The sequence below is a fragment of the Mesocricetus auratus genome, unplaced genomic scaffold (assembly GCF_017639785.1).
Source record: "Mesocricetus auratus isolate SY011 unplaced genomic scaffold, BCM_Maur_2.0 Super-Scaffold_100008, whole genome shotgun sequence".
In the NCBI taxonomy this organism is placed as follows: domain Eukaryota; kingdom Metazoa; phylum Chordata; class Mammalia; order Rodentia; family Cricetidae; genus Mesocricetus; species Mesocricetus auratus.
The window spans coordinates 14,597,875-14,623,878 of NW_024429192.1; the positions used below are offsets into that span (position 1 = coordinate 14,597,875).

General features: G+C 35.7%; 1 protein-coding gene across 2 annotated transcripts in view; it reads right to left on the reverse strand.

The window, feature by feature from the left end:
• The window catches only part of Ncam2 (neural cell adhesion molecule 2), a 390,993-nt gene that overhangs the window by 143,934 nt on the left and 221,055 nt on the right, over nt 1-26,004 (reverse strand). For both annotated transcript variants that reach the window (XM_005068205.3, XM_005068206.4), the window contains exons 2-5: nt 8,073-8,147; nt 5,599-5,805; nt 4,574-4,717; nt 267-404 (exon numbers count right to left, since the gene is read on the reverse strand). In XM_005068205.3, coding sequence (XP_005068262.2) covers nt 267-404; nt 4,574-4,717; nt 5,599-5,805; nt 8,073-8,147 — 564 coding nt within the window. The remainder of the gene's footprint in view (nt 1-266; nt 405-4,573; nt 4,718-5,598; nt 5,806-8,072; nt 8,148-26,004) is intronic.

Here is a 26,004-nt window from a genome sequence, read left to right on the forward strand (position 1 = left end):
TCACTTTAATAAGAGATGTCATTATGCTCCAGTTTGTATTCTTTTGGATACCCACCCAATAAAGTAACATAATGAAAATTGAGGTCATCTAAGATTGGGTCTGTAGTTGAAATTCAATACATCAAAAACTGTTAGTAAAGTTGGGGGATTCTTATAGGCATAGACAGCATTGTCTAGGCATATGTTGGTTGTTGATTTTCCAGTTTCCTTCTAAGAAACACTACTGAAATCCACAACAGAATGTGCACGCATAATTTGCAGCTTACCGTTAACAATAACAATGATATCCCGGAAGTCAATCTCTCCCCTAGCCTCCACTCTCCCTTCACATCTGTATATACCTTCATCACTTTTATTGATGTTGAGAATCTGCAAGTTATTGTTTGCAAGCACAGCAAACCGATCTGAAGAGCAAACAAATGAGAGGACATGACATCAGTTATTGAGGCAGAGTCCAGAGAACTGAGATTTTCTAAGAGTTAAACCACAGCTCTTTTCTGTCACCATCGAACTTTTCATCAAACAGAAATCCAAATTTGAAAGTAAAATGTAATTTCACAACTTCAAATTTTCCACTCTACCTCTCCTTGTTATATCCCCTCCTTAAAATACATTCAAGACTTCACATCCACACAAAATGGTCAGGCTATTATTTTATCCTTGGTGCTCTGAATGCAGAGAGAGTACACAAAAGAACAATGCAAAGAGTTTAGGTATTGCTGACATGACAACTTTTAAGTGAAAACAGCCACTTGTATGTGGAAAGCAGTTAGAAAATTTATTGAACATCCTTCCCCGAGAGTAATTAAATTGCCAGTTTTTCTATAACCTGAAACGGCAGCCAAATGGCACACTAATGTACAAACTACCTAAAGGATATAAAAATGGTTATGACTTGAATATATTTAAGTATTTTTTGCAAATTACAAATTAATCTTCTTTATGAATATGAGATACAGACATTAATTTTTATTTCAAGGTTCAATTTTGTCTGTTCATATACGCACAAAGGTAGACTGGCAAAGTTTATGTAATTTGACGATTAACTTCTAAAAATGTTATTTGTTTTATTAAATTATTTTATTTTGTGTGTTTGAAAGTTTTACCTGCCTGCATGCATATGAACCATGTGCACGCCTAGTGGATCCTCTGAAACTGAGGTTACAGACAGTGTGGGTGTCAGGAATTGAACCTGGGTCTCCCACAACACTTACTCTTTATCACTGAGCATCTTTTTTTTTCCCACAGGTTCAAAAGTGCTGTGAAGTGATATGTATAATTTTCTGAGACACCTAGGCATCATCTATATTTAATATCATTATCAAATATTTTTATGTAGTACCAAGCCTTTTATTATTCTGTAAATGATGCTCTAATGTTTAGTTCTGTGTTAAGGACTTTAAATAAAATGCTACTATTTTTGTCTGTGAATTTCATATAGTACATTAAATATCTTATGTTTCATCCATTAATGAATTCATATATCACACTGAACAACAGATTTGACTAGGTGTGCTATTTAATATTTTAGTTATTAAAGTAGATACAGTCGTTTTTATCTTTGAATATTTGTGTCAAATAGGATTTCCATTAGTACAGAGAACAAATTCCCTAGACCATTTATTGACAAGATGCTACTTTTTTTGTTTGGACCAAGTTTATTGATTTTTCTCTATCTTCTGGTTTAATTGAGATGCATGGAACTCATATCAGACATTTGTCAAGAAATAAAGGGTAAAGAAAAGAAAGTTGTCACCAGTGAGTCCTGAAGTAAATCCATGTTAAAAAGTAGATGTAGTGATGTTAGTGAAAAAAGGAAAAACTATTATTGTCCACACCTAGTGCAGGTGCTATATAATTGTCATCATTATTTTCTAATGAGATGAAGAGGTGATTTAGAGTAGAAAAAAGCAAAATATAATTGTTCAGTTAGTTATTAAAAGAGGCAAGCAAGTGGCCAGTTGTTACATAATAGCTACTTTGTGAGATGCAAATGGGTAGATTAACAGGTTGCCTGGAGCACAATTATGAAGACAGATGTGTCAGTAAATAGAAAGAATATGTAAAAATTTTCCATTGTGCTTCTTTTTTTTAACCTAAGGCAACCAAAACATTCATACAGAGGCTCCCCGAGTTAAGTCAAAATGGAAAGGTGATATTTGCAGGCAAGTGAAAAGGGTTATATAAAGGTTGAAGGAGAAAAGGGAAGGCAAATGATGTAATTACACGTTAATTAAATAATTTTTAAAATAAATAATTATGCTTAAGGACATTCAAGATGAGGAGAATTCTGTCAATCACATTATGCTGATTGTACTGTGTTTTTCAACTTCAAAAAACTTGTCAAATCCTTAAATTACATTATTTTATGAAGTGTAAGAAAAGCTGTAAAAAGGAGATATGTTTTAATAGACATGGTGATATTTTGTTACACTAGCTGTAAAAGGCATAACATGCCAGATGTAATACAAAATATTCCTATAAATCAAATAAGTTCATTATTTGAATATTAAATCTTTAGGATCTGTTTTTAATGTTCATAAATTAGGAAAGTTTAAGCTGCACAATTATCATTATTTTATTTTCAGTGCATGCTCTACAACCCAGTAATGTGTTACAATTTTAAATCTGCTGATGAATGGTTTGGAGAGAAATTATTTTCTCTAGGCATAAGCTGAATACATATAATTTTTGGAAAAAACTTGTTCTCATCTTTAAATACAGAATTAAACATTAATAAAACAGATAAGCACCTATCTAGTAACATATTTTGTTTATTTACATAGCAAACACTTATGAATGCCTGATATGTTGTATACAAGCTACCGAAAGTGCTGAAGCTGATGCATTGGTTCATTGTCTACTGATAGAATATTTCAATAAGAGCACAGGAATTGGATAAGCTCTTCAGTGTTTCAAGACAAAGGGTGGGAGAAGAATCAGATGAAAAGTCCCAATTTGCATATTGCATTGCAGGATGCTGGGAAACCATGTGAGCTATGCTACCTCAGCATCAATATCCACCACTGCTACATTTCTTAGCATTCTTTCTTTTAAGGCTTTGTTCCAAGTCACATTTTTTTTAATTTATTTGATTTTTAAATTTAAATTAGAAACAAGGTTTCTTCACATGTCAATCCCAGAGCTATTACTCATTTTAAAATCTTCTTGTGATCAAGGTTTATAATAACTTGCATGTAAATGCAAGCTCCAATATTGGAGAATCTGAAAGTATGTAGACATCGCATTAACTATTATAAAGAAACTTAATATCCTTTTAGATTGGAGGGACAAGGCTGAAAACAAAAGTATGCATACAATTTGTGAAAAGCTTGATGCATTTATATATACCAAAATAAGAAGTTACTAAATGTTATGATTTATTAAATTAGAATAGAAACAATAGTTCATCATTAACTGACAAGTACTGAGTATGTTATGCCTGGAAAAAATATCTTAAAATAAAAATGGCTATTAAATATAACTATGACCCATTCTCTAAACACACTTAAAAACAGACATTTTACTTTCTATATTCTATGCTGTGGAAAATTCATCTCTTTAAAACATATAATGGAATCATCTAACATAGAAAATACTTTAAAAGATACAATTATTTGTACCTCTATGTAATGCAGGTGCATTGAAAAATATACCAAATTGAAAATGTTCCTATGCACAATAGTAAAGTAGCATAATGTAAGCAAATTATGTTTTAAATTTCAAATGTCATATTCTGGAATTTCACCTCTGTTTGAGTTAAAATATGGGTGATAATTTGAGCAAAAACTCTCTTCTGTAAATTATCCATACTTATCTTTCCATAAAACTTAGAATATGCCACTTTCTTGGAGAGAACATCCATAGAATATAAGACAGATTTCATACTGATATTATATTCTGCTTTTATATGGTATCCTCATGGTATTCAAAAATACAAAAAGTAGATTTTGGGTGCTTCACAGTCCACTACTTTATTTTCTGTTTATTTTTTAAATGTGTAGTAATGCCAGGTAAAAACAGAATACAAGAACACATTTCCCTATAGAAGTACTTAAAGGAATTCTATAATAAAATAACTTGAAAATTCGACTGCCAAATCTGCCATAGACAAAACACAACTGTTCAGCATGACGTTTTTTCCTGTTTCTTGACTACTTGCTTGCTTGTTTGTTGCATTTTGCTTTTCAAATGTACACATATATTCCACATTGGCTTTGGAACTCTTCAGAAGCTGAAGTGACCTTCAACTCTTGACAGAATTTGGCCCAAAGATCAGAGTACAGCCAACGTCATGCTAGGGCTTACATCTCAGAATACTTGTTTGGAATCTTAAGTGAAATTCATACCATTCCTTTTTGTGATTGCTTGTTGTTGGAATCAGATTTTTGTTATGGCCCAGGATGACTTTGGCATCACAAGTTTCCCTGTCAGCTTTTCAAGTGCTAAGAATACTGGCACACAATATCATGCCTGACTCTATGTTTCTTTTACAACAACACAGAACTTTCATATTTGAAGATCTTGAAGTGTTTTGAGAACATATAACTTAAGGAGTTACCAAAATACTAACTGTCTGGGATGGTGGTGACTTCCTCATTGTGGTACAGCCAGCTGACAGCAGGGGCAGGCGAGCTGCTAACCCTGCAAACCACTTCTGCATCCTCCCCTTGCTTGAATTCTTGAGGGGACACCACTTCTTTGAAGGTGAGTTTTTCTGCATCAAGAACATAAGCCACTTGTTAAAGATGTAACACTTACTGAACTCAATGTGCTCTTATCAATGACAATGAGTGTAATGAGAATTTTTGACATTTAAAAACTTTATAAGTGGTGGTCTCATATTCTCAGCACCTTGCCAATGTGCTCCAACAAGACAATTTTGCCTTTATTCTCTTAAACATTCTTGACTGTGATGCTTGCTCTTCTGAAAATTTAACGGTCCACTTCAACTCTTTGAATTCTCTACCAACAATTATTTATTTACTGTGCAATTCTACTACATCTGTATACGCCGTCTATGTATTTCGAATATCTGTAGAACACGACTAAAAACAACACTTATTAGACACCAGTAAGTGTCTTGGCTTAAAGAATGAGCAACAAAAGTTATCTTCAAAAAACAGTTTTAAAAAAAATCTGAATTGTTTTGGCAAGAGAGTTGACTATTTTTAATTTATAAATAAATTACCAAGGATTTCATGCATTGTTCAAAAAGTAATGAAAAAAATCTTTCAAATCTATGCGTATAGATTAACAACATTTTTTTTGTATTTTGAGAACCAAGCAACATAAGATATCCTTTTAACATGATTTCCAGAAAATTTAAGGTTACATGGGTAGAAAAAGCCAAAGATGAAAAATTTCCATAAAAACTCTGGAATATATTTTAATATATCATATTTTTATAGCAACGAAAAACAAACTAATGAAGAGCAAGGCATTTTTAGTTGTCTATTAAAAAACGTATGAAATTCAATCTCCTTCAAATGTATTATTGAGTTCCAGTTTTTAATCTTATGCATATATTATTGTGTTTGAATCCTTTGTAATGAAACTGTTGTTTCAATTAACTAAAGAACAAATGCGCAAACTTACGGTAAATTTCCAAAACTACTGTAGCTTCCTGTGTCTGTCCTTTGGCATCTGTCGCTTGGCAACGATATATCCCTGCATCTTCTATGTTTGCATTATAGATGGTTAGACGTGACCTGACTCCTTCTTTCTGTAGCATAACCCTTTGTGTCGAAATGACCTTCTCTCCTTGAGGGTTATACCAGTCTATACTCTCAGGCTCACCAATTGCTGCAGAGAGGAAAACAAATGTGTGAAGATCGATTTGGAATGTTTGTTTTTATAGTGACATTTACTACTGCGTAACAATTTCAGCAATTTAGACAAGAATGTCAATAGAAGACTGGAAATCTGAGAATTGTACAAAACTGAAAGTAAACACAAATGTTAAGACAAATGTTCATCTTTGTTTAAACAACATTGAGAACTCCGTCTGGTCCATGTAAGCAAACTCCAAAATTTTCATCTGAAATATATCACTAGAATTTAAGCTGTGAGAATTGAAGCTTCACAGTTACAATATATTGGTTATTTTTGCACAAAATATTAAAACTGCCTTAGGCAGACACAAGCCCAATTGATAGACATTTCTAGAGAAACACATGCTTACATGGTTTCATATGCTCAGTTCTAATTGCTAAGTTCAAGAGACAGCTGAAGTATTGGCCCAGATAAAGAATTGCTCACAAACATGTAAATATTTTGTAAAACAAATTTTGGCCTTTGGTATTTCTAAATTTTGAGCTAATTTTCCAACTTGTTCAAGTGGTGCTGAAAACACTAATTGCTATTTAAAAAATAAGTCCTAATGTCTTTTCCCCAATAAATGAGTTATTCTGTCTTCATCTAAAATTATTAACTATTTAATCGCATTATAATTAGAATTCATGGAAATAGCACTTATCCTGCCTAGCAATTATAGTGTAAACATTAGTTTAAAGTTTCCAGTTCAGAATCTAGATCATGAACCATTTCATAAAACCTATAAAGTTTCCTGCAATTTCTTTCAGTCAACAAAAGGTAGTACTTCATCTAACATGCATGAACACAAAAGTAGTGGGAAAAATTTATAAAGTTAACTACCACATGTCTCTGAGAAGGAAATAGTTCCTTCTTGTTTTATTTTTATGAAATGTTCTGAAAATATCATTCTTTGCAAATAATATAGACATATACAAGGAATAAGCCATAAGTCTGTATCAGTTCAATTAGGAATAATATGAAATTATCACAGTTTTTAAATTCAATGTGATATTGTAAAAATATTTCAGATATTTAACTTTCTAATATTATGGTAGGGAAATTTCACTATCACAGAGATATCACTTAATTTTCAAAGAGCAATCACAGTTCTTTTTCTTTTAGAATATGAAGTAAGTGATAATTTTCTTTAAGATGTTCCATATGAAAACTGAATGTGTCTATTAGACACATTATTAAGATATCAAAATTATTTCTTTTCTGGAAGTATATTTAAAATATTTACTGTATCAGGAAAAGTTTTATGAATAATGTGATAGGTCTCTGACTAGTTCAAAGTTAAACTTTAAGTGTAGAGCTTCAGTTAGGCATATTTTTCAAGCATCTGAATTTAAAGTATTCTCTATATATTGACCATCAAGTAGAAAAAATAATTCAAACTGATTTGCATAGTTTCTATCATTACTATACTTTATTCTTAAGAAACTCAATACATTGTTAGATGACCTATTTTCAAAATTTCCACTTGTTTATATCACAGTCAATGCTATATATATGTATATATACATATCAAATTGTATTAATCTACAAAATAAATGATATTTATTTTACTTTTGTAACAGATTTTAAGCTTTCCATCCTATGTAATTTGAAAAAAAACTTAGTTTTTGTGTATAGAAACCATGTGAAATATAAAAACAGGAACCCATATCCTTAGGTCAAAAGTCCTCTGTTATAAGGGAAACAATTAAAGCAATATCATTCACCTCTGACACCTCTATCACTACAAAATATTTGTATCACCATATGTGTAATTTAAGATACACAGGTAAGCAGATATTTTCTAATCATAAGATCCAATATTTTATTGTCTATATCCTCTGAATATGGCTCATGAATGTTAGTATAGCATGCTTCTAGCTTTAATAATTTTCATAATTTAAATAAGCCATAGAATTGTCAATAAAACGTTTTCCTTTTGTGTGATCCTGAAGATAGTCAGCTTTAAAAGTAAAATTAGTCCTAATATGACTGTTTATATGGGAATAATATTTAAATCATGAAAATTTTATACACAGATTTCACTTTTAATGTAATTTTATAAATAAATAAACAACTTTGATGACCAAGTAAATGAAAATAAAATTCATAATGTTATTACATAATTGTTCTCAATAGTTTTTATCATATAATAAATGATAAGACATTATATTTTAGCAATGTCAATTTAACTATTTAAATTTATCCAATGTATTTTATAAACATTAAAATACAAGGCACTTTATATGTATACATACCTGTACATGTGAAGAATTTAGATTCACCCACACTAAGCTCTACTTTGCTAAGTGAAATTGTCACTTGAAGAAGTGCTGAAAAAAATATATGAGAATCAGTTAATTGGTGTTTTGGGTGGAAATTATAATTATTGATATATAACTCACACATGACACACAAATCATTTTGTCAATTTTTCAATAAAAATGAGTTTTATAAATATATACTAGCAATTTTATATGTTACAATAACATGCATTTCACACTAGTCTAAATGTTATCTATAATTATTCATTAAAATAATGTCAGGTATACAATGGATAGTATCCATACTTTACTTTCCCCTAAAAATCAGATGAATGTTACATATTTAATCATAATGTGTGTTAGGTAGAAAGTACCTTGCAACAGTCAGACATTTGTTAAAATATATCTTATATCATCATTATAAAAAATATGTAAATATGATGATTTTATTAATAAAAATATTTACCAAAGGAGACAAACACAAAAAATGGAGCCTTAGCCAGCAAAGGTGAATGAATACAAACATTTACAAGATAAGTAAGTCTAGGGGAGTAACTGAAATGTTAATACAGACATTAGCCAAGTGTCCAGTATCTTAAATACTTGTTAAGCTTTAAAATAATGGAAATTCTAGAATTGTAGAAGATAATTAAAATGTTATTCTTATAGAAATTAAGAGACCTATTTCAAATCTAGCGAAGAATACATAGTGAAAGGAGTACCCAAATACTGTCTCTATAATCTTCTTTTCTTAGAAATAGGTAAAAACATTCAATAAGGCAACATGTGCACAAGGAATAGAGAAAACAGTGAAGACTGTGTATGAGCCTGTGCTAGGAACTAATATCAGAGTAACCAACAACACTCTTCTACTGAGCACAGACTGTAGCAAAGACGTGTCCAAATTGGTCCTGTGTACAGCAGTCCTACAGATACATAGCATGGAGCTGGAGTAAGAACCACACTTGGTGCTGGAGAAAAGATCCAATCAACCAATCAACGCTCTCAGGAATGAAGACAAGGAGACTTGTCTCCCCTGAGCACAGTACTTATATCCATAACAGATCTGTCACATTGAGACTCATGATTTTAATAATGAATATGTGTCGGGGAAGTCTTATGTCAATAAAGTACTGCTGAGCCTATAGGGAATCAAGATAGGAGGGATTAGGAGTCCAGGAGAACTCTGGGAAGGAGAAACACAAGAGAGTCGAGATGTAACGCCATTGGGGTAGGAAGCCCGGAAACCTCTCCGGTAAGAGACATACTTAGATTAACAATTATGGGGTAATTACTTAAGTCAGAGCTAGCCAGTAAGAAACAAGCAAGGCCAACAGCTTCATAATTAATATAGTCTCCTGTGTGTTTATTTGGGACTGATGTGGATCTGGAGCCAGGCGGGCGGGAAGGCTCCTCTCAAGGAAAGCTTTTCTTAACAAATATGTGTTCTCAGGAAAAATCCAAAGAAGTGGTCTGCTACAATATAATGCCTTGAGGGGCTAACAGTCAACTGTGGTGAGCACAAATGCCTTTGGAAGACACACAACACACCCTAAGCTTCCTATATTTATATAGGTGAGCTTCTATTCAGTGTACCATCATGGGCTGACCTTAAAAGAAAAATGGTTGTAAGATACAGTGAATAATAGCTGACACAACCAACAGAAGGAATGGAAATTCTAGTTTTCAAAAAAAATGCATATGTTAGACTGGGTTAAAACATAACTGTTCTGAAATATTTAAAGAAATAATATGTACTCACAACATTTTAAAACACTGGTAGACTGGACTTGAATTTTTTTCTGTCCTAAACAAATGAATGGTGATAAGGCAAACATGTCGAATACAAGGTAACTATTAAACAATTTGTGTGCACATTTAAACATCACATGGGATCCACAATAGACTGTGTAGACTGTGGATTGTATGAGAAATAATCTACACATGCTTGCGTGGGATCCACAATAGATTGTGTATACTGTGGATTGTATGAGAAATAGTCTACATGTGCTTGCATGTTGAACATGCCTTTTGAGGCTGATGATTTGAAAAGTTATGGTTCCTTTGAAATGGAAACTCCGTGGACTAAGATGTTCCCTGGGTGGTGAGCTTGTTCTTTCCTTTTAGCTTGATTCAGTGAAGAGGGACAGATGGGCATGGAGAGAGACAAGACTAACATGAAAACGTCATTTGGCATGGAGATTAGAAACTTATCCCTAGCAGAGCTGCCTGCAAGTGACTGAGAATACCTGTGGGGTCTAGATGGTCTACAGATCTTTAGGATGTACAACCCTCACCCCAGATGTGGCCTTTTGAATGTGGAAAACCTCAGGCAGGAGATAGAGCCTAGGGCTAATGTCTTCCAGGGCAAAATGAGTCCACATAGGTTGAGTGAGTGCCAAAAGATGAATTCAAAAACGCTGTTTGATCAATCTCTGTTTCCAGTGCTCTTTGTAGTGGTTAGATACACAATGAGTAAACTACAATGGGAAAAATAATGATAATTCATTCTTGAAGGGAACCCAGAGTATTGTGTTTTTGCCTACCATTACCCTCCGTTCTGGGTCCCTCTGATACCCACAGTTGCTCAGGCTGTGGCATGTACCTAAGGAAAAATGTATGATATGCAAATGTGAGAGAAAGTGTTGTGTTTTGCAAATGACTTATGAAGGGCCAACACCCCCAGGCCACAGCACTTTTGAGCTCAGAACTTTCCAGCTGTCTAGCCCACTTTTCTTCCTGGGAGTAACTTTTTCTCTTAATAAACTGTCTCTATTTCTATCACTGTATGTTACTGCGGCATTTCTTTGTTCTGGGAAACAAGAAGCTAGATCTACCAGCATGTGCTCTCTGATTCATGCAGGTAACAATTGGTGATCTTCCAGTCAGAAGGTACAATTGGTTTATGTCTATAATCCCTGAACTTTAACACAATGGAAAATTAAATGCTTTCAGACCTCTCCCTTCCCTCTCCCACAAAGAAGCAAGCGCCCGACAGCACAGCACTCCTGCTTCCTTTCCCTCTCCCTTTCACAGTCCACAGCTCACTTAGAAATGGTGGGCAAGCTATTGTGAGATGCCTAAGGATAACATGGTGGTAACAGTTACCAAAGTCCTGAGGGAAAACAGCACAAGCGAGTGGTTCAAACTCTGGTCAGGGAAAGAAGGCCCTAAAGAGTTGAATTCTCAGACCAGTGCTTCCAACTCCCCTGCAGCTACATTGAGTGTAGTCTAAGATTCCTGGGTAACAATGACAGTGAACAGATCTGCAAATTATCAACTCTCCTTGTGCACACAGATGGGATGAGAAGTCCATTAATGTAGGCCTTGTATTTCCCAGACCCATTATTATAAAAGTACACATTAATTATTTTTATTCCCACCTATGATGCATGGTAAATATTGGAATTAGTTTTATCCTGAGGCTATAAAGAAAAATAGGCCTCTAAACAAGCTGTAGGGGGGTATGATAATTGTTGGGGCCTAGCCCCCACAGTCTCTGAATTGTTTGTCAGCTGATAGCCACAAGTGCATCCTGTTTTGTAGTCCTGGCTTACTGCCCCTGCATTGCCCCACTAACATCAATATCTAGCATGAGGAAAACATGCTCTCTTCCACTTGGGTTTTTCCACTGTGCTGTATATAAGACTGCTCCCTCTTACAAGACAGAGACCTCTCAGAACTTGCAATAAAGGCATGCGTGCAGGCTCTCTCTCTCTCTCTCTCTCTCTCTCTCTCTCTCTCTCTCCTGGCAATAAAGGCAGCACATGCATTCTCTTAGTACAAACAGCTGGACATCTTGTCTTTCTTCTCCTGATACCCTGGACTTGCTAGTGATGCACAAGTTGCAGATAATGATTGAGTGAAGAATAGAAATATAAGCTATGTGATACAGCATCCAGACTTTTCTTATGACAGAGAAGTAATTAGGCATGTCTTCTACACCAGGTCTTCATGACAATCTCCAAAGACAAACAGATGCTGTAGAAGAAAGCACACAGTAACTTGATGTCTTAGATAACACTTGTTAGCATCCCCATTCCAACATGCAAACGGAAAACATACAAAAATGGAACTTAGCTAAAATATTTTGTCCTCACCAAAGCCCTGCCACATCTCCACGTTCTCCAGGTTATCAATAAGGGAACACACACCTAATGACCAAGCAAGGAGTAGAACTATCTGTCACCCATCCATATATTTTCCTATAGCATTATCACTAAGGCATTATGCCAGGACCCTAGAGACTAATTGGAGTCTCATCTCTATTTGAATCACAGGAATGTATGCAGACTCAAGGAAAGTCCTTTGATGAACCATTCTGTCTTATCAGTAACTTTCAGACCTTAACTCCAGTTTATAGTATTGGAATGAAGGCCTGTGCTCAATCTTAACCATGTGCTCTGCTCTTCATGCAAAAAATAAAAACAAACAAACAAATAAAAGAAAGAAAGAAGGCAAAGTTCAAATGCATGCTGACAAATGTCTGGCATAAAGTTCTAATGACGATCTTTCCAGTGTTCAGTTCCCCCTATGTTAACAACCCACCATCTGAGACTTTAATTGTAAAGGGAAGCTCTTGCCTGTACTGCTTGACTGTTGTTGTATAATCTGGACATGCAGGACCCACAGGAAAGTGACTACTGAACTCTGTCTTGCAGGGTTCCTGCTTCATGGAAGAGTCTACGAGACTTCCTGCAGGACACAGAAAAATGACTGACAGACTGCTGATGCAGATGGACAGTTTGAAATTTCCTACTTTGCTGAGAAGTGTTCCAGACACACTGTGGCCTATGGACTTAAGATGGATGCCCCTATGTTACAGACGAACTTTGGTTGACTGTGCAGGTAGCAAGATGTCTCTGTCAACCCTAGTGTTTATATATTATCCTTCTGTGGTCTTTGATGGAGTTTAAGACAGATAGTTATAGGTATAGTTTTCCTTAGTTATGATAAAAGATAAGATACATATAGAACTTTGGACTCACAAGGATGGGATGGATATTTTCTTTAAATCTTGCTAAATGTTGATAGACAAAATATTGTAACTATGTTCTTACTTGATAACTGTTCTTTTTATATAATTTGACTATGTTAAAGTTATGACCTTTCTTTTTATTTAGACAGAAAAGAGGAGATGATGTGGAAGTCCTGTGTCAATAAAGCACTGTTGGGCCAATAGGATTCTAGATAGGAGGGACTAGGAGTCCAGGTGGACTCTGGAAAGGAGAAACACGAGAGTCGAGATGTAACCGCCATGGGGTAGGAAGCTCAGAACTATTCTCTGGTAAGAGAAATACTTAGATTAACAATTATGGGGTAATTACTTAAGTCAGAGCTAGCCAGTAAGAAACAAGCAAGGCCAACAGCTTCATAAGTAATATAGCCTCCTGTGTGCTTATTTGGGACTGATGCGGGTCTAGAACCAGGCTGGCGGGAAGGCTTCTCTCAAGGAAAAGGCTTCCCTTTACAAAATTTAATACTTCAAGAGATCTCTAGGTTTTGTGAAATGATGATAGCAAACATTATTGCAATAAAACAAATTTAAGTTAAGGTATGTATTTATTACCTACAACAAGTTTTAAAAGGAAAACAGTGAGGTGCGGAATGAAAAGATTGTGATCACACTTGTAGACACCACTGGAAAGATATTCCCAACATGCAAACATTCTATTACTCTCAGAGATCAAAGAGAAAATCCCAGACCTGTTTTGGTTTTGAAGTTTCCGGACCCAACATATGTGAAGGCAACAAATGCCCTCTATCGTCACTGCCGATACATAAGGGCCCAGAGAGTGGTCATTAGAACAAAGTGTCTCCATGTCCAGAACAGGAAGGGACAACTTCTTTTATGACCACATTGCAGAACTGAAGGTGCCCAGAGACTAGAAAATAGAAAAGCAGGACAATCCCAAAGATCCTCCAATAGTTACCTATCCTTCTTCAAAAGATAGAGATGAAAAATCATTGTTCTCAGTTAAGAATAAGTGGGTCATATGTACCCATAATTGTGTTCATACAATAGTGTGTGACATGCTGTGTCTAAGTGAACATGTGTCAAAACTCAGTCTCAAGGAATAATAAACATAATGGAGTAATAACCCTGTTGTGATGCCACAAATATATTCAACAAAATCATAGAAGAAAACTTTTCCAATCTAAAGAAAGACAAGCCTACTGTACAAGAAGCTTACAGCACACCAAATACAATGGACCACAAAAATGTCCCTTTGCCACATAATAATCAAAACCCCAAACATACAGAATAAAGAGAGAATATTAAGGCAGCAAAGGAAAAAGGCCAAGTAACATATAAAGGCAAACCTATCAGAATCCTACCTGACTTCTTCATGGAAATTCTGAAAGCCAGAAGGTCCTGGATAGATATTCTACCAACACTAAGAGACCATGAATGCCAGCCCAGATTACTATACCCAGTAATGCTTTCAATCAATAGAGAAGGAGAAAACAAAAAAAAAAGAAAACAAATTTGTACAATACATATCCACTAATCTAGCCCTACAAAAAATACGGGAAGGACAACTTCAACTTAAAGAAGGCAACTATGCTCACAAACACATAGACAATAGATAATCCAATTTTACCAAAATCCAAAAAAAGATTGAATCAATAAACACTAATACCACCACCAAAAATCAAAAACAAATAAGAATTAATACTCAATCATCCTTAATCTCCTTCAAAATTAGTGGTCTCAATTTGCCTATAAAAAGACACAGACTAATGGAAGTGATATCCTTCTGCTATATACAAGAAACATACCTCAACTTCAAAGACAGACATTACCTCAGAGTAAAGGGTTGAGATAAGATTTTTCAATCAAATGGACCGAAGAAACAAGATGGTGAAGCCATCTTAGTATTGAACATATTAGACTTCAAACTAAAATCAATCAAAAGTGATGAAGAAGGTCATTTCATATTCATCATAGGAAAAGTCCATCAGATGAAGTCTCAATTCTGAACATCTATACCCCAAATACAAAGGCACCCACATGTGTGAAAGAAACATTACTAAAACTCAAATCACATATAATACCTCACACAGTTATACTGGGAGACTTCATCAGCCCACTCTCACCACTAGACAGAACCACTACACAGAAACTTAACAAAGAAATAAAGGAACTAACAGAAGTTATGACACTATTGTTTTTAACAGACATCTATAGAACATTACATCCAAACACAAAAGAATATAACTTCTTCTCAGTGCCACACAGACCTTCTCTAAAATCAACCATATTCTTGGAAACACAAAAAACCTCTACAGGTACAAAAAATTGAATAACCCCTGTATCTTATCAACAACAACACAAATTGCAGAAATCCTACAAATTCATGTGAAGTGAACAGTGCACAATTGCACCATTCCTGGTTTAAGGAAGAAATATAGAAAGGCTTCCTAAAATTTAATGAGAATGAAGACACAACATACCCAAACTTATGTGACACCTTGAAAGCAGTACTAAGAGGAAATATCATAGCGGTAAGTGCTCATATAAAAAAACTGGAGAATAGTCACACTAGAGAATGAACAGTACAACTGTAAGTTCTAGAACAAAAAGAAGCAAACTCACCCAGGAGGAATAGACACCAGGAAATAATCAAATTGAGGACTGAAATCAATAATGTGGAAACAAAGAAAACAATACAAAGAATCAATGTAACAATGCAGAGTTGGCTCTTGGAGAAAATCAACAAGGTAGAAACATTTATACAAACTCAGCAAAAGACAGAAAGAGAACACGCAAATTAACAAAATCAGGAATGAAAAGGAAGACATAACTATGGACCCTGAGTAAATCCAGAGAATCTTCAGGTCGTACATTGAAAACCTGTACTCCACAAAATTTGAAAATTTAAAGAAATGGACAATTTGCCAGATAATCACTTACCAAAATTAAGTCAAGAACAGATAAGCAATTTAAACAGACCTATAATGCCTAATGAAATAGATGCAGTCATCAAAATTCTCCCTACCAAAAAAAAAGCTCAGGCTCTGATGGGGGAAGTCCTTCTGCGTATATGTTTGTCTTATTGGTTGATAAATAAAGCACTGTTGGCCAATAAGGAAGTAAGACAGGAGAAACAGAATGTTGGGAAATGTAGTCAAGAGTTGAGAGTTGCCATATGACCCTGGAAGAGAGGACACATGTGGCTGTGTTCTCGGTAAGATAAGATCTTATAAAAATACATATTAATAATTATAGGTTAATAATTAAGTCAGAGCTAGCCATTAAGTAACCATAGCAAATGGCCAACAGCTTCATAATTAATGCAGTGTTGTGTGAGTTACATGGGGGCAGAGATAGTGGAGGAACCCAGGCAGCTGGTGGGAAAGAAATCAGGTTACAAAGTTCAGATGACTTCAGTGTAGAATTCTACCAGAAATTGAAAGAAGAGTTTATTCCAATACTCTCCAAATTGTTCCACACAATAGAAGCAGAAGTTTCATTGCCAAACTCTTTTTAAGAGGCTACAATTTCCTTGGTACTCAAACCACCAAAAGACACAACAAAGAAAGAGAAATAAAGAGCAATATCCCTGGTAAACATTTATGCAAAAATACCCAATAAAATACTAGCAAATCGAATCTAAGAGCACATCAGAAAATTCATCCACCATGATCAAGTAGGCTTCATCGCAGGGATGCAGTGATGGTTCAACAAATGAACATCTATCAATGTAACCAACCATATGGGATAGCAAAAGAAAAAACAAATGATCATCTCACTGATGCTGAAAAAGTCTTTGACAAAATCGAACATCCTTTCATGATAAAGGTCCTGGAGAGATCAGCGATAACAGGAACACACCTGAACATAATACAGTAAACCAACAGCCAACATCAAACTTGATGGGGAGAAACTCAATGCAATTCCTCTAAAAACAGGAATAAGACAAGGCTGTATACTCTATCCATATCTCTTCAATGTTGTACTTGAAGTTCTTGCTAGAGAAATAACACAACAAAAGGAGATCAAGGGAATACAAATTGGAAAGGAGGAAGTCAAACTTTAACTATTTGCAGATTATAGTTTACATAAGTTACCAGAAAAACTCTACACAGGAAGTACTACAACTGACATACTACTTTAGCAAAGTGGCAGGATACAAGACTGACTGAAAAACATCAGTATCCCTACTATTTACAGAAGATAAATGGGCTGAGAAAGAAATCAGAGAAACAACACCCTTTACAATAGCCACAAACAACATAAAATGTCTTGAGATAACACTAAAGAGTGAAAGACTTGCATAGTAAGAACTTTGAGTCTTTAAAGAAAGAAATTAAAGAAAATACCAGAAAATGGAAGGATCTACATGCTCTTTTATAGATACAATCAGCAGAGTAAAAATGGCAATCTTGTCAAAAGCAATCTACAGATTCAATGCAATTCCCATCAAAATCCCAACACAATTCTTCACAGACCTTGAAAGAAAAAATTTCAACATTATATGGAAAAACAAAAGACCCAGGAAAGCCAAAACAACCCTGTGCAATAAAGGATCTTCCTGAGGCATTACCATCCCTGACTTCAAGCTCTGTTATAGAGCTATATTAATGGAAACAGCTTGGTATTGACACGAAAATAGACTGGTAGACCAATGGAATCAAATTGAAAGTGCTGACATTAACCCACACACCTATGAACACTTGATTTTTTTGGATAAAAGAAAGCATCTTCATCAAATGGTGTGGGTATAACTGGATGCTTTCATGTAGAAGACTGCAGATAGATCCATATCTGTTTCCATGCACAAAATTTAAATAGAAATGGATCAAAGACCTCAACATCAATCCAGCCACATTGATCCTCTTAGAAGGGAAAGTGGGAGGTACCCTTAATCTAATTGGTATAGGAGATCTCTTCCTGAACATAACACCAATAGCACAGACACTGAGATCAACAATAAATGCGACCTCCTGAAACTGAGAAGCTTATGTAAGGCAAAGGAAACAGTCAACAAGACAAAAAGGAAGCCCACAGAATGGGAAAAGATATTTGTACAGAGCTGCGAAGTGCTGCACCCTTAAGATGGCGCTGGCTTCCGCCTTCTGCTAGCCCAATAGCAGGTGCTCTCAGTGATAAAAAAAACTCCATATTTGGCTTGAGCTGAAGGTTAGGCTTGCTTCCGCGTATGTGGACCTGTCTGCTGTGGCCACATGGCTTACCAGAGTTGTCCGCCAAAGGGTCTTTTTAAGGTGTGGGCGGGCACTCCCCGGGGTCAGAAGATTGTTCAAGGTTCCTAAATAAACTGCTTAAAGAAGAGTCCGAGCATTGCATCTTCCTTGCTGGTCAAGGCAGTCGTGACATATATTAACTAACCCCACATCTGCAGAGGGCTGATCTCCACAATTTACAAAGTACTCAAGAAGCCAGTCTCTAAAACACCAAGGGATTCAATTAAAATGTGGGGTACAAAACTAAATAGAGAATTCTCAATAGAGGAGTATATAATGGCTGGTAGACACTTAAGAAAACTCTCAACATCCTTAGCCATTAGGGACATGCAAATCAAACAACTCTGAGATACCATATCACTCCTGTCAGAATAGCTAAAATTGAAAACACTACCTTAAATGCCCTTTCCTGATAATGATGGCTACTTTGTATGCCATCATAAAGTCTTCATCCAGTGACTGATGGAAGCAGAGGCAGACACCCACAGCTAAAAACTGAACTGAACTCCTGGAACCCAGTTGCACAGAGGGAAGAGTATGATCAAAGGGGTCAAGATCTGGCTTGTAAAACCCACAGAAAGAGCTGACCTCATGGACCCCAGATGGATGGCTGAGAGGCCAGCATGAGACCGATCCAAACCTTGTGAATGTGCCTGTCAGTGAGGAAGCCTCGGCAATAATTGGGGCCCTAGGTAAGAAATCAGTATTTATTCCTGGCATCCAAATGGACTTTGGAAGCCCATTCCACATGAAGGAATGTTCTCTCATCCTGGACACATGGTGGAGGGCCTTGGCCCTGCCGTGGATGATATGACAGACATTGGAGATCCCCAATGAAGGGCCTTTCCCTCCCTGGATAGTGGATTGGGTATTGGGTGTTTTGTTGGGGGTTTGGGAAGGATGGGTGTGGAAGTGAGGGAGAGGGAGCTGGGATTAACATGTGAAGCAAGCTTGTTTCTAGTTTAAATAATAATAAAAAAAACCTTAGGTCCTGAAAAGGAACTTCTAATGACTGGGAATGTCATGACTAGTGCTTGAGCCCTACTTTCAGAAAAGGGGAGGTAAACCTCCACTACTATGTCTGCTAATTGCTGGTCCTAAGGTTTTAAAGATCCCTCATCCCATGGGATAACTGACAGACTCTGTGACCCTGTAACCCTGAAACCCAGTGTCCTGTCTTATCTTATTTAAATGTATCTTCCTTAAAATATATAGTTACTGCTTCTCTCTGTACTTTGCATGACTTTAAGTAATCATGGAAATTCTGAAATTTGTGGCCTTCAACCTTATGGTCTGCTATTTTAAAGCTTCTAATTTTGTCTGGTTGGCATCTCATTTCCTCCACCATAGAAAGAGATGCAAGCTGGCTACCTTGAAAAATAAAACAAAATTTTGCTTTAAAAAAAAATAAACCTGTGGTACTTCATTAACTTCTCTTTTATATTTTTGTGCACAGCAATACATTTGTCATTTTTAGTGTGCAATTTAAAGTGTGTGTGTTTTTTGGTGCATGTGTTTGTGTGTGTGGGGGATTATATCAAAAGGAATAATAAAAGCATACTCTATATATTTAAATATTCATAGCTCCTTAAAATGGCATTTCTGGGTCCATAAATATTTCATGAAACCTAAAAATGCTACTCATTTATATAAAATTATATTTATACTATCAAAAATAAAAGTTTAATTTAGTTATGAAATTTAAATAGATTTTGATAGATATTTCCTTTCAAAACATAGCTTAATGTTCAAATATGACAGGAAAATAATAAACCATAAAATGATTCATTAGGATGAACAACCTCTAAAAAGTTTACAGTGGAATATTTTATTTTTGGAATTACTATAGGCCTTGTTAGTAGCAGAAATATTCTTATAACACAAGGATAAATTTAAGGTTTTTATTTGGAATGAATCCTGATAGGCATGTTTACCAAGATCATGAGTTTAAAGTTCCTTTTCACAAAAGATATGTAAAAGTTGCAATTCCAAGTAGTAGGACTCAGAACACAGGTGAGACTACATTGTAAGTAATAAAATGGCTATAACATTTTTACAAATACCTATATTAACACAAATAAATTTAAGACATATTTAACTTATAATTATACTAAAATTAACAAGTATAGCTGTCTACCTGTATTCTTTCAAAATATGATTTTCAAGATTTTATCCTGTCCAAATTAAAATTAAGAAAAATTCATTGTATTCATTTATATTGAAATTTCATGCAATGTATTCTAATCCCCTCCTCAATAGGTCCTTCAGTACTTCCCATCCTCTTAATGCCTTTCTCTCTTAGAAAACAAACATGGAAAAAGGCATGTCAGACAATTAAAATAAGAAGAATAGCACAGGAAACACACATGTACACATGCCATGGAAACACAAAGTCAGAAAACATAGTAAATATGCAAAAGACTAGAAGGTGCAAAAATGTACCAGTATAGAAATGAGAAAAAAATTTTAAAAATATCTAAAAAATGGTGGTCATCTACTGCTGATATAGGACCTACTCTTAAGTGTGCCTTTTATACTGAGAGAGACTCTGTCAGAGAAAGTAAAGTTTTCTTTGCAAGGAATTGTAAATTGGAGACATATTTTTGCTTAGAGATGGGAGATCTTGCCCACGCCATCCTCTGACTGTTGGGACTTTCCATTTTCTTCCTGAACCTGTACAGGTATACACAGATACCTCAGTCTCTCTGAATTCACATGTACATGAGCAATGTGTTTGGAAGACTATTGTCTTTCATTCCCGTTGGATCTTAAAAATTTCCCCTACTCTTTGGCAGATTTTCCTGAGCCTCAAAACTTTGAAGATGGCATTATACTTAGGGCTGAGTGCTCCAAATTCTCTCACTTTCGGCACAAATGCGCGGTTGTCAGTTTCCGTATTAATTCCCATCTACTGCGAGAGAAATCGTATCTGATTATGGCTGACGGGTGCACTGACCTATGGGTACATCAACATGTAACTAAGAGTCATTTTATTGCCTTATTCCTTTAGCAGAATAGCATTGTGGTTACCCAATAACCATGACCTCTCTAACGTCAGCGTCTTGACCACCTGTGAGGTGCCAGGCATGGATTCTGTCCCATGGAGTGGGTCTTAATTCTACTCAGAAAGGGGATGGCTGCTCCCACATTTGTGCCACACAGGCCGGGTAACTTTTGCATATCACAGGTTTTGTAGCTGGGTTGGTAGCTGCCTTGCTCTTTTGGTATCAAACAGAGTATTATCATGAATGCTAGTCAGCAGAGGTGAAGGCTCTAGTTAGGCACCAGCTCAACTTCTCTGTTTCAGCAACTGGACCATACTGTCAGTTTGTGGGAGAAACCAGTAACTACAACAATAGTGTGAGTTGTTTGCAGGTGTCATAGGACGCGTTTTGGCCAACAATTCAATTCGACATGACCCATTTCTGGTATTAGAACTTTCAGTTGGAGATTAATTCTCCTTCCACTAGCAATCGATAGTTGTCTGTACTCCTTAGTCTAGGGGTTGTAGCCAATAAAAATTTCACCCTTCACACTGAACATGTCCACTGACATTGGCACTCTTCTGGAATTGTTTATGAAGTCATTATTAAGACAGACTGTTTCATAGACAACTTCCTCGTTTTCTGGCTCTTACAATTTTTCTGATCCCCCTTCTGTGGTTTTCCCTGAGCCACAGATGCAGATTTTTTTATTTCAGTTCATGGGATCACACTTTCAGGATGAAGCCATACAAGTAAGTTTCTTCTGGGTAAGGATGACAATACTTTTCCTAACTCATCATCACGTCAATCATGCATACAACTTGTATGTTAATCTTACATAATTGCTCTCATTCAATGTACAAAACAGTTTCCAACTGAAATTTGATACAAGAATTTTAGTAAAGCCCCCTCATGGACAGATGGATGAATTAGGTAGACAGTTCTATGTGCTATTTTAGGCAGCAGTGATTTATTATTGTGTTAGAAGTCCAGAATAAGTATCCTCATAACTAAGCTTCCTCCAACATGTTTCTGGGAACATAATAACTCTCAGGAACTGTTATGGTAGAGCAGGGTAGGAAAAAGAAGACACCAAAATTGATGCATGAATATAGTTAAGGCTTATGCTGGCTTATCAAAATAGTGGTTGTAGGTACTCCTGCAAGATATGTGAACTCACTAGTCACAAGTACTTCACTAGGTTTCCAGGTACAGGCACGATTTAGGTCTTTTGATTGGCTTTAAGTTCAATTGGAGAGATGCTTGTTATTTAAGAAAAGTAGCTCACTAGAGAAAGACACCATGAGACAGGTTTCAAAAGCAAGAGATTTTTTTTTAATTAGGGAAAGGGATCATAAAAGGGGTAAGGGGAAGGGGGAGACCAGCCTTCAGGGACAAGAGAAAAAGAAGAGAGGAAAGAGGGGTAGGGAGAGAGAGAGAAAAAGAGAGAAAGTGGAGGATGGCAGGGCACTTTTAAAGGGGGACATAGTGACCATGCACAGGTGGTGCTCTTAGTGGCTGCAGCTGAGGGTGTGTCCTGTCAGAGACCCAAGGCCAGGCCACTGCAGATGCCTGTACACTAATATTTGTTACAGCCAGGTTTGGTGTACCACTATAACGCCCTTCTGGATACTGTGCCATGCTGGTGGTGCTGTAGTTATCTACTTACCCCATATCTAGTTAGGATTATTACCTGGCTAGCTCTTTTGGAATCTTTTTAATTGTGCTTTTTGGTACCATGAAAGGTAATCCACAGGCTTTCAATTCTGCTCCTGCTCGGGAGTCCCTTGTTTTTATGCATCATATATTTAAACTTATGCACAGATAAGTGAAATTGAAGAAGACTATTTCTATCACTCTCAGCATTCCTCAGTTGCACATAGATTTTACTGTTTGCTTGTTTGTGTTTTCTATAGGGGTGAGACTTTGAAAGATTTCCACTAGCCATGCTTGCATGTTTGTTGCTGTCATCCTTGTTCACCTCAAGTTTAGGTAGCATGTTGGTAAGACACTCACAGAAAGATCACTGATCCTCTGGCTTTTACAATCTTTCTGTCCCTTCTTCTCCAGTGTTCCCTGAGACTTAGAGGTGGGAGGTGCTTTGTATGTGATAAATCAGTTGGTACTGGGATCCACAACTCTGCCTTACAATTATTTGCTGATTTTTGCAAAAATCTCTGTCCATTGTAAGGGAAGTTACTTGATGAAGAAGTTATGACTAAAATTATCTCAGAATATAAGGACTAATATTTCAAATGTAGTTAAGGGTTATTTTTATTTAGTAAAGTTGTGGTTGTAGCGTCCCCTACAGGATCCATGATTTCATTAGTTTAAGTGGTTGTCTAGGCCAAGCATGACTTCCCTTTTGTTGAGTGAGTCTGTCTTAAGCCCAATCACAGATCTTTAGGTTACTTTGGTATCATTCATACCACTGTTGAACCCTTGGAAGCCTACATTTAAATGCAAAATTTTGGAACTACTCACTAAACATGAGGTATGTGGCCCATTAGCCTGTATCCCATTCTCTGTTATCTACACTAAGAGATGCTCTTAATATCTTTTGAAACAAGTCTCCTAAAACATTTCAAAACAGATACTCAACAGTATGCCCAAAATATCAAGTCCAACTTACAGTTCCTTCCAGTGCCCCCAAAGCAACACCATTACATTTCTCTATCCCCTTACTGTGATTTCTCACCATGTAGAATGTACCAATCATATACACTTAGGGTGTGGTATTGTTGGCGGGCATATTTTTAAATGTTACATGTATATTTTACTTATTTATAGTGTTTGCATTTCAGAAAATCTGATGTATCAGCTGAAAGGCCTAGGACTGCCTGTTATCAATGGCAAGAAAATTTAGGCATCTGGTGTGGAATATTCCTTTACACTGTGTGAATAAATGTTACTGTGGTTGGTTTAATAAAGAAGCTAACTGGCCAACAGCTGAACAGAAAAAGTGTAAGCAGGAGATCCAGACCAGGAGAATTCTGGGAAGAATAAGGACAGAGACTGGAATTGCCAAACAGATGCATTGGGAGCAGGAGATGAACATGCCATGTTAATAACAGTAATGTCATGTGGCATAGCATAAATAAGTAATGTAGGTTAACTAAAAATATAAGATCTAGTTAGTAATAAGACTCTACTGTTGGCTGAACATTTGTAATTAATATTCAGCCACTTTGTGGTTTTTTAGGAGACCATGGCCAGGACAGGAAAACTCTACCTACAGCCAACCTTATTCATAGCTTAATTCCCAGACTTATCCCGTTGACCTCAGCCAAAAAACACCCCTATTTTGCAGATCCTTAGATTCCATTTCAAATGAACTGAATAAGAATATGCATCTCCATTAATGCATGTTCAGACAGAAATTTGATCAACAGTGTGTTGGACTGTGGCAAGTCAATATATTCATCAGTCTCTATCTGAAGTTAGACTACCGAATGTGTTAACAAATCACAAATCCCTTCATATAGGAAATATTTAACAATCTGGCCATAATCTACCTTATAGGACCCTATTTCCAAATAAATCATTTTAAATTAAATTAAAAAGAACCTATGGCTTAATATCAATTAGTGTGCTGAATGTCTTATGAATAATCTCTCCCTCCACAGTTTTATGTTCTAAGTCCTTTAGGAGAAAAGAAGCAGGTCACTCATCACTTATTTTGACTGTGACATTTAATTAAAACTAAAATATTTTGAGGAGGCAGCAAGTCCAAGTTCCATACTCAATCCAAATTTATTTCTACCAGCACCACTTAGACATGTAAGTTATTAACTGTCTTGATGAAGCCAGCACATGACATCTTATAAAAATTTTATCAGGGCACTTACTATGCAGTGATAAATTAAATTATAAGAGAGTGTTTGAACTAGTCAGCTTGGTAATTCTCCTGGTGAATATGAAGTTCTCTGCCTAGAAACATATGTTTACAATAAGTCTTATTGATCAATGTGATCAATCAGAAATCATACATGTAACATATTTCTCACATTGCTTCCTTTCCTGATGATATTCTGAAATTCTATTCTACACTTAATTTACCAGCAGTCTTTCATACATATTGTCATAAAATATAAAATCTATCGGAGTGCAGAAAATGCTACTCTAACACATGCTAGAAGGGAGAGGGGCTCACCCTCCAGTGCTTCAGAAAAAAATACTTTGAATTGCAAGTATAGATAAACAAAGGAAAATTATCACCTCATGGGAAAGAATTCTAAGGTCTTCCTACCCATTGTAAATCATAAAAATCCATGCAACAGTCATTGTGCCTAGAGTCCCAATACCTGCCCACAGGAATGCGATGCTTGAGAATGAACTACTGAGAAAAGATATTACAACCTGTGTGTCATGATGTTATTAAGCTTTTTACTTGTACATGGTGACAGTGTATACAAGAGTAAAACAGACACTTGAAATGAAAGCTATATAACCATTTACTCATGACTTAATTAGCTCAGATAATAGAGACATGTGAGTTCCCCAAGGAAATAACATTTTAGATATATTAAATTCTGTTATTATGTTCTTACTAGAAAATAATACTCTACCAGGCTGAACGTTTTACAATTTTCATTAATTTGAACAACTTTTATGTTTTATGAAATAAACAGCAGCCCTGTTTCCTGTACTCAAATTCATTGGCTGGAAAATATTGTAACACAGCCAGAGACATTTGTGCCTAATCACAAAATTAAGTACTAGTGAAAGAAAAC